Source organism: Rhincodon typus, chromosome 8 (genome assembly GCF_021869965.1).
Source record: "Rhincodon typus isolate 14 chromosome 8, sRhiTyp1.1, whole genome shotgun sequence".
Taxonomy (NCBI): Eukaryota; Metazoa; Chordata; class Chondrichthyes; order Orectolobiformes; family Rhincodontidae; genus Rhincodon; species Rhincodon typus.
In genome coordinates, this window is record NC_063339.1 from 36,245,121 (window position 1) to 36,255,831 (window position 10,711).

Here is a 10,711-nt window from a genome sequence, read left to right on the forward strand (position 1 = left end):
CACTCAACAGTCAAGGTTTTGAAGTGAGAGAGCTTCTGCCCTTTTTGAATTTACAGGTGATAATTTCAAACTGGATGAAAAATTCTTTGGAGGAAGAGAAGACAAAAATGCTTAAGTTTGAAACACAAGACCCAGAATTAATGATGGGTTGTTACCATTCTAATATGGCCTATGATATCACTCAGGTAAGCACCTGAACATTTCATATTTCAATATATGCAAACAGAAGAAGGCAATTCAGCCACTCCTGGCTTGTCCAAACATTCATTGCAACTGGAGCCGACAGTAACCTAATGCCATCCACATTATTGTTTTAAAATTTAAATTTTTTCAATGGAGCAATTTTTAACTCAATCATGGGAAGTGTCCTTCCCTGGAATTCATTCTCTAATTGGTGTTCAGAAAGTGGTGGTGGCCTATCTTCTTGAACTACTGTTGGGATAGACTTGTTTGGAGGAAAATTCAAGGAAGTTTCCTCAGCACTAATGAAGGAATGTTAATACAGATCTAAGTCTGGTTGGTTTGTAGTTTAGAGGGGAACCTACAGATACTGGTGTTCCCATGCATCTGCAGCCCTTGGCCTGGACAGTTGGATTTTATTCATTTGGAAGACACTGTCAAAGGAGCCTTGCATACAAACTTGTGAACCAGGAGCAGGAATAGGCCATTCACCTCATCAGGCCTGTTCTGGCATTCAATAAAATCATGGTTGATCTGACCATAACCTCAAATCCACGTTTCAACATGCCCGTATGATAACTTTTTAAGCCTTTGCTTGACAAGCACCTCTGCCTTTAAAAATATTCAAACAATCTTCTTTGCCATCCTTTTCAGGAAGAGAGTTCCAAAGACTTGGGACCCTCCAAGAAAATAATTCACCCAATGTGTTTTAAATAGACAACCCCTGATTTTTAAATGGTGATTCCTAGTTTCAGATTCCTTCAGAAGAAGAAACATCATTTCTACATCTTCTGCTGCCTTATCTTCACAAAAGACTCTCAACCACCCTGTGGGGACTCTTTCTCTCACCTCCAACCTTCCTCCTCCTCTTAGACACCCTTTCGCAGTCTCATATCCACCTTGAACCTCTTTATTGCTAACTACCTACGTGACATCAACCACCTCTTTTTCTACCCTCCTCACTTTAGTCCAACCTCACCCCCTCATGCAGCTCTCCACTCTCTCTGCACCAATCCCCATTTCACTATCAAACCTGCTGATGAAGACTGGGCGGTGGTAGTCTGGAGGAAAGGTTTCTACATCACAGAGGCCAAATGCCAACTCTGCAACACCACATCCTACCTTCTCCTTGACCACGACCCCACCGTGGCCTATCAAGCCACCATCTCCCACATTGTCCATTACCTTATCACCTCCGGTGATCTCCCCTCCACCATGTCCAACCTTGTAGACTGCCAGACTCGCGCTGCTTGGTTCTGCCTACTCCCCAAGATCCACAAGCCCAACTACCCCGGCTGACCCACAGTTTCCGCGTGCTCCTGCCCCACCAATCTCATCTTTTCCAACTTCAACTCCATTCTCGTCCCCCTTGGTCCAGGCACCTACATCCAGGATACAAACAATGCCCTCTACCTCTTCGGAAACTTCCAGTAACCCTGCCCTCAGCTACGCCTGCCTCTTTGCCAGTTATGTCGAACAGTCCCCTCTTCAGTACATACACAGGTACTGTTCCCCAACTCATCCACCATTAAATCAATGAGTGCATCAGCGCTGCATCCTGCGTCCAGGCTGAACTGGAGTTGTTCATCAATTTCGCTAACAACTTCCACCCTGCCCTCAAATTCACTTGGTCTATCTCAGACACCTCCTTCCCCTTTCTTGATCTCTCTGTTTCCATTTCCAGTGACAGTTTACGGACCAATGTTTACTATAAACCCATAGGCTCCTATAGCTACCTGGACTACACCTGCCCACACACCACCTCCCTCACCTCCATCCAGGAACCTCAGTCCTTTCAGGTGAGATAGATTTTCACCTGCATCTCCCCCAACCCAGTCTACTGCCTCCAGTGCTCCCGATGTGGTCTTCTGTACATCGGTGAGACCAAACATAGGCTGACCATCTCACCAAGCATCTTCGCCTGGGGTGAAACTGCCAGCCTCTCCCTACTGGTGTCCACCCATCACCACCATTCCACTATCCCGCACCACCCCCCCATCCGCCCTACTTATCCGCAGCTCGCCCTACCCCCGCATCAAGTCCTGAAGAAGGATAATACCCAAAACGTTGACTTCTCCAGATGCTGCCTGGCTTGCTGTGTTTTTCCAGCCTCCTGTTTGTCTACCTTTCTACATCTAATCTATCAAGACCCTTCAGAGTTTTTATGTTGCAATTAACTTACCTCTTCCTCGCCTAAACTCCAATAGATACAAGTCTATTACATAATAGACTTAAATAGGGTAACCAAAAGTGTGCAAAGTAATCAATGTGCTGTTTAACTGAAACAAGGCCTCTCTACCTTGGTATTCAATTCCCCATTCTATTACCTTTCTTAATTATTTCATGTACTTGAATACTTGCCTTTTCAGATTTTATGCCTGAGGAGATTAGATGCCTCTGCATCTCAGAGTTCTCAAATCACTCATCACTTGGATAATATGCATTTTTGTACTTCCTGCCAAAATAGACCATTATCATTTTCCCATTGTACATCCATTTTCCTCATCTTTATTTGCTCAACCTATAAATATATTTTTGTAACTTCCTTGAGACTTGCTTCACAAGTTACCTTCCTACCTTTATTGTGTCATCAGCAAACTTAGCAGCTGTCCATTCATCTAAGTAACTTATATAAATTGTAAACAGTTGAGGTCCCAGCATTGTTTTGATTTTATTTGTTGTCTCATGTATTTTGGTACAAAATACAGTGAAAAATATATAGAGTCACCACTCTCCGGTGCCATGTTAAAACACAGAAAATAAACCAAAACAAAGGCAGACAAAATGAAGAAATTAGAATAAGTGTTCAACTTTACAGTCCTTCTTGTTAAGTACTCCATCATGGGCCTGGTGGCCAGGCATAAGTTCACTTCATCACACTGCCTACGTTGGAACGAAACTCTTCAGTGTCATCTTGCATCCACCGACACCTTCACCACTGAGTCCTTGATGGACCTCACCAATGTAGATACCACCAATGCTGCCAGGTACTGCATTGGCCTAAACTCTACTCCACTGTCACCTTGAGTCCGCTTCAGGCTCACCTTGCCAATGCAACTGCTGCTGATGCCACTGGGTCTCGTACTAGGTCCAAATTCGCCTCCATGAATATGCACAGATGCAGATGCCACCAGGAACCCAAATTCACCTCCTCTGCAGCAGCCATGAATTGGTGCTAGGACCCCCTCAATGAGCAGAAGCTGCCAGGGACCCAAACTTGCCTCCACCATTGCTGCGAGTCTGTGCTGATGGGCCTACTTGAGTCCACACTGCTGTGACCACTCACCACTGATTGTGTCACTGTGGCAGAGCTCTTCAACACACAATAAGTTAAAAAAAGAAAAGAGAGGAGACGGAGAAAAAAGAAACTCAGATGGAGCTGATGAGCCCCAGGCTGAGGTAGCACCCTACTTGTTACGTCTTGCCAACCCAAAAAAAGATCCATTTACACCTACTGACTACTTTGTATCTTGGAAAGTTGTTGCAGTGGAATTTGTTATTGGCTTTAGTAACAATGTGTAACATTATATTTAAAAGAAAGAACTGCAGATGCTGGAAAGCAATAACAGAAATTGCTGGAAAAACTCAGTACGTCTGGCAGCATTTGTGGAGAGAGAGCAGAGTTAAGGTTTTGGGTCCACTGGCCCTTCAGAACTGGACCCTACTTTTTGTCCACAAATGCTGCCAGACCTGCTGGGTTTTTCCAGCAATTAATGTTTTTGTACCATTATATTTCCTCTAAATTGTAATAATTTATCAATTTTTTTTTAAATAAACTTTGCTGCATTGTATTAACAACAGTTGCTAATAAAATCCTCTGTGAGATAATTTCACAGCTTTCAAAACAAGCTCCTTATTTTGTGAAAAATGTTATAGAAAAATACCAGGACCTTCTATGGCTGCGGCAACATCGCCCTCTAGTTATGACCACTAACATTCCATGAACCTTTTTCGATTTATTCTTTGTACCCGACTTTTACATTTTAATGAACTATGTATAAATATCCACAAATTTCTTTGGGCCTCCAAATGTTCCTAGCTGTTTGCCGTTTAAGTGATATTGGAGCTATCTTTTTTGGCTCTACACAGATGAGGCCACACTTTCTTGCATTAAAACCTTCTGGCACTGTTTTGTACACTTATTTAACCTATCAATTTATCTTTATAATTACTTGCTCCTGCTTACACTATTTACTGTGCCATCAATTTTTGCATCTTTTGACATTCTTAAATATTGCTGTCTATTGAGTTATCTTCGTTACAAATATAGTGAGTAGGTAGGGTCTCCACACAGATGTTTTGTGGCACATCACTCATTACTTCTTACCAACTTCTTTTAAATTTTTTCATTGTCTAGCCCAGCATTTATTGCTCATCCTTAATTGCCCTTGAGAAAGGGATGAGTTGATCTGCCTTCTTGAGCCACATGTCCTGGAAGTATCACAATGCTGTCAGGGAGGAATTCTGGAGTTTTGACCAAGTGCAAGTGAACAAAACATGATAAAGGTCCAAATCGGGATGGTATGTGTTTTGGAAGGGAACTTTCAGGTGGTGGTATTCCGTGCACCTGCTGCCCACATCTTTTTAGCTGTTAGAGGTCATAGTTGTGGATGGTGTTGGTGAAGAGACCAGGGTGAATTTCTTTATTGCATCTCTTATGGTATACATGTATGAAGATGGTGATCATGATGCCAGTCAAACAGGCTGCTTTGTTCAGGATAGTATTGAGCATTATTGGAGCTGCACTCATCCAGGCAAGCAGTGAATATTCCACCACACTTGTGATTTGTGCTTTGTAAATAGTAGACAGGCACCAGGCAAATGAGAGGCGAGTTACTTTCCACAGAAATTCTAACCTCTGACCTGCTATTGTAGCTGCAGTATTTATATGGCTAGTCCAGTTTGGTTTCTGGAAGGTAATATCAGCCAGGATATTGATAAAGCCAAATTCGGATGTGATAATGCCATTGAACATAAAGGGATGAATATTACATTTTTTTTCTAACCTGAGATGGTCATTGTCTGATATTTGTGTGGGGCGAATGTTACTTGTCACTTATCAGCCCAAGCCTGGATGTTGCCCAAATTTTTCTGCATTTGGAGAAGGACTATTCCTACATCCGACAGGTCAAACATGGTGCTGAATATTATGCAATCATCAATGAACAATTGCACACCTGACCTTGCTGGTGGAGGGAACATTATTAATGAAGCAGCTGAGGACAATTGGGCCCAGGGCACTATCCTGGGGAGCTCCTGTAGTGATGTCCTGAGACTGAGGTGATCGATCAACAGCAACAACAATCATCTTCCTTTTTGCTGGATATAATTCGAACTAACAGAGTTCCCTCAAAATTTCCATTGACTCTGGTTTAACTAGGGCTTCTTGATGGTCTCCTTGGCCATTTGCTACCTTCATGTCAACAGCAGTCACTCTCATCTAGCCTCTAGAGTTCAGCTCTCTCTTGTTCATGTTTGGAGCAAGCCAGTAATGAAGTCAGGAGCGGAATGACTGACAGAATTCAAACTCAGCATTAGTGCACCCATTATTGCTGAGCAAGTGCCACTTGATAGCACTGATGACCTCTCCCATCACCTTGAGTAGACTGGGGCAATAACTGACTTGATTGGATTTATCCTGCTTTAATTGGGTAGGGTATAACTCGGCAATTTTCCACATTGCTGAGTTGATGCCGGTGTTGAAGTTGTACTGGAACAGCCTGGTTCAAGGTGCAACTAGTTCTGAAGCACAAATCTTTATTTCAGTACTATTTCTAGAATGTTGTCAGGGCCCATAGCCTTTTGCAGTATTCAGTGCTTTCATATGTTTCTTGCTATCATGGGGAGAGAATTGATTGGGTATATACCCATTTTTCCTACTTGCTGTCTTCTCTCACCCAACTAAGACAACAATATTTCATTGTGAATGTGGAGTATTTGGCCTGTAAGTCCATATGAACAAATGGTTCTGTTACACCTGAGGTTGGAAGTGCACCAATTTCTGTCTAGTCCCATTCCACCTATGATCATAACAAATTTTAAATTTAACCAGAATGGTGATATGGCCAATTATATAGGTTTTAGACTGTATTTAGTTTAGAATTTGAAACAATTCAGCTTGGTTTCTTCGATCAAATAAAATGTCAATAAACATGGAAGATTATTGACAAAAAAAGCTTAAACTACACTAAGTTATATATGTCTCATGTTTTAACATCCCAAACATAACATGGGACAAATATGGGTAATGCACAAACGATGATCAAACACTCCATAGAGCACATCAAACAGTATATGTGATGAAGATAGATCCTGCAGATTTCTGTGCAATCCCTCCAGACGTTGGTAACACCATGGATAGTATTAAAACTTCAAAATGAATGTGTTTTGTTGACCTGTTAAAATCTCTTAAAGACTGTTATGTCATGGACTGCCCTACCAACAGCTCATGTTGTGGTGGTTCTCCTTCCTTCTCTGGGACTACACTCTATTGGATTCTTAGAAACTACAGCATTTATGGACACAATTCCAGTTTTTCGAGTGAGCTTCTCGAGGCCAGTGCTACCCTTAGACTTGTTTCCCGATCTCTAACCTTGCACAGTTGCATAAAGCAAATATTTGTCAGCTTTCAACCCTAACCCTCTCCTACTGATTTGTTTTGAGCCCTTCACAGCTCCAAGGACTTCCATGCAGTTCACTTGCTTTTGGCAGCATAGCTAATAGCAGCCCTGCCTTACATAGAGTTGGCATCTTGCTCTCACACATGCTCCCACATTCCCAACCCCACCTTTTCTCCAACACCCTTGCAACAATATTGTTTTAGTGTTAGTATTCCTATTGTCATGGGACAAATGCCAAATTGAGTTGGAGATAGCTAAAGTCAAAAACTCTTTATTACAGTCATGCAGATAAAAGACTCACTTTCCTATTACTCTTGCTATCTGTCTGTCTCGCACATACTCTGTATGGAACCTATCACCTTTTCATAGACAAATAGGCTAGTGGAAAAGATACAGAAGTGAAAGATTAGATGAACAGCTTGGGTTTCTGAATTACAGTAACTTTTATCTCCAACAAATCTGTTAACCTTTCTAATGCTCCACACCGTCTTAAAGAAAAGGATGGAAAGTCATTGAGAAGGAAATATATAATAAGTAATCATTGGATTATTTACAGAAAGGGGAGGGACTTGTCTGATCAACTTTTATTGATTACTTTTTTTTAATTAAGAAGAAATAAACCACCGAGCAGACTGATAATTCTGCAGCTATGAATTATTGAATTATTAAACCATGAAACCATTGTCGTCTGTTGGAAAAGCCATCTGGCTCTCTAATGTCCTTCAGAGAAGGAACTCTGCCATCCTCACCTGGTCTGGCCTGCATGTGACTCCAGACCCACAGCAATGTGGTTGATTCTCAACTGCTCTCTGAAATGGCATAGCAAAACACTCAATTGTACCAATTGCTATGAAGTCTCATCAACTAAATGATGACAATGTTGTTGATGAGAATCAACCACATTGCTGTGGGTCTGGAGTCACATGGACGGGCAACCTGGTATTGACATATGCACTGGAAAAGACAATGGCTGAAATAGCCCTGTTGACCCTGAAAAGTCCTCCTTGCTAATACATGAAAGCTAGTGGCAAAATTGGGAGAGCTGTGTCAGACTAGGGAAGCAACCGCCTGACGTTGTTTGGAATGCATGATTCCTTAAATATGACTATGTCCCAGACACCACCATCACCATCTATGCATGTGTCCTGTCCCACTAGCAGCACAATCCCAGCAGAGGTTGTGGGAGGTAGTTGCCTTGGGAGTCTGCCCATGAAGTTTAAAAATGGGCAAGGAAACCTTCTGGTTACAATGTACCATCCTCCCACAGTTGATGAAACAGTACTCATCCATGTTGAACAACAGTTGGAGGAAATATCAGAGTGGCAATGATGCAAAATGTATTCTGGATGGAGAATTTCAACATCCACTACCAAGAGTGGCTCAGCAGCAGCTCTACTGATTGAGCTAGTTTGGTCCTAAACAGTATAGCTGCTAGACTGGATCTGTGGCAGGTAGTGAGGGAGCCAACAAGGGGAATAACTTGACCTGATTGGTAACAATCTGCTGGTTGTAGATGCATCTGTCGACAACCATATCGTTAAGAATGAACACCTACAATCCTTCTGGAAACAATGCCTTTGCATTGAGAATAACCCGTATCATGTAGTGTGGCCCTATCACCTTGCTAAATAGGACAGGCTTTGAATAGATTTGGCAGCTCAAGACTCTGCATCAATGAGCTGTGGACCACCAACAGCAGAATTGTACCTCAGCGCAATCTTCAAACTCATTGCTTGGCATGTCCCTCACTGAACCATTACCGTCAAGCCCGGGGGTTAACCCTGGTTCAGTGCTAATTGCAGGAGATCTTGCTAGGAGCAGCACCTAAAAATGATGCGTCGACCAGATGTAGCTACCAAACAGTACTACTTGTATTGCAAACCACGTAAGCAACAAATGATAGAGTTAAGCAAGCCCACAACCAACAGGTCAGATCTAAGCACTGCAGTCCTGCCACATCCAGCCATGATGGTGGTGGACAATTAAACAACTCACTGGAGGAGGAGGCTCCACAAATATCCCCATCCTCAATAATGGAAGAGCATTGCACATTAGGGCAAAAGTCAAGACTGAAGCATTCGCAGCAATCTTCAGCCACAAGTACCAAGTAAATGATCCATTGTGGCCCTTCCAGAGGTCTCCAGCATTGAAGATACCAGGCTTCAGCCAATCCAATTCGCTCCAAGTGATATCAAGAAACAGCTGGAGACACTGAAAGGTGCAAAGGTGTTGGGCCCTGACAACGTTCCAGCAATAATACTAAAGACTCGTGCTCACGCACTTGCCATTCCTCTAGCGAAACTGTTCCAAACAATTTGCAAGACTGGCATCCACCCAACAATGTAGACTAATCCAACCCAGCCAATTACTTCCCCATCAGTCTACTCTCAATATTCGGTAAAGTGATGAAACATGTTATCAACAGTGCTTTCAAGTAGCACCTGCTCAGTGACACAGAGTTTGGGTTCCACCAGGGCCACTCTACTCCTGACTTCCATTACAGTCTTGATTCAAACATGGACAAAAGAAGAGCTGAATTCCAGAGGTGAGGTGAGAGTGACAGCCCTTGACATTAAGGCTACAGTCAACCGAATGTGTCATCAAGAAACACTACAGAACTAGAATCAATAGATATCAGGTCAAACTCTCCACTGGTTGGAGTCATACCTGGCACATAGGAAATTGGTTGTAGCTGTTGAAGGTCAGTCATCTCCAGCCCCAGGACATCTCTACAGGAGCTCTTCAGGGTAGTGTCCTAGAATCAACCATCTTCAGCTGCTTCATCAATGACCGCTTCTCCATCATAAGGTCAGAAGTGGGATGTGCAATGTCCAGCACCATTCACGAATGTTCAAATACTGAAGCAGTCAATGTTCAAATGCATCAAAATCAGGATAATATCCAGGCTTGGGCCGACAAAAGGCAAGTAACGTTCAAGCTACAACAATGCTAGGCTATGACCATTACTAATAAGAGACAATCCAACCACTAGCTCTTGTCATTCAATGGTGCTACCATCTGAATCCCCCACTATCAACATTCTTGGAGTTACATTGACTAGAAACTTAACTGGACTCACCACATAGACAACAGTGGGCATAAGAGCAGGTCAGAGAATACTGCGGTGAGTAACTCACCTCCTGACTCCCCAAAGCCTATTCACCATCTACAAAGCACAAGTGTGATTGTGTGATGGAATACTCCCCGATTGTTGGAGCTGTACTCGGACAATGCTTGAGGTTTGGTCCCATCCCCAAGACAAAGCAGTCTGCTTGATTGGCACCACATCTACACCCTCTACCACTGATGTTCATTAGCAGCAGCGTGTTCTCTCTACAAGAGGCACTGCAGAAATTCACCATAGATCCTGAGCACTTTTATAAACTCACAAATATTCCCATCCAGAAGGACAAGGGCAACAGATACATGTGAACTCCACAACCTGAAAGTTCTCCTTCAAGTACCTCACCATCCTGACTTGGAAATGCTGTCTCTTCACTGTCATTGGGTCAAAATCCTGGAAACCCCTCCTTCACGGCATTGTGGGCCAACCCATAGCAGGGGAACTGCAGCAGTTCAAGAAGGCAGATCACCACCATCTTCTGAAGGGCAGCAAGTTATGGTGAATAAAGGCTGGCCAGCCAGTGAAACCAGTGTCCCATGAATTAATTGTAAAAGTTTGGATTTTTATATGCTCTTTGATGAGATGCTCCATAGTAAATTTTTAGACAATACTAGAGATGTGGATGTAAAGGACAAGTAGCAAACTAAATTGTTAGCTGCTTTCAAGGCAAAAAACAGAGAGTGGGTGTAAAGGAGAGTAATTCGGTGACAAAAGGTTGGAGAGATAGTAGGAACTGCCGATGCTGAAGAATCTGAGACAAGGTGTAGAGCTGGATGAACACAGCAGG

The 10,711-nt window shown here is 42.9% G+C and overlaps 1 protein-coding gene across 1 annotated transcript in view; it reads left to right on the forward strand.

The window, feature by feature from the left end:
- The first annotated feature begins 68 nt into the window (after window positions 1–68).
- The window catches only part of LOC109937114 (exocyst complex component 3-like protein), a 26,139-nt gene continuing 15,496 nt past the window's right edge, over window positions 69–10,711 (forward strand). The window contains exon 1 of the mRNA XM_048600094.1: window positions 69–185. Within this exon, the coding sequence (XP_048456051.1) occupies window positions 172–185 (14 nt within the window). The 5' untranslated portion in view covers window positions 69–171. The remainder of the gene's footprint in view (window positions 186–10,711) is intronic.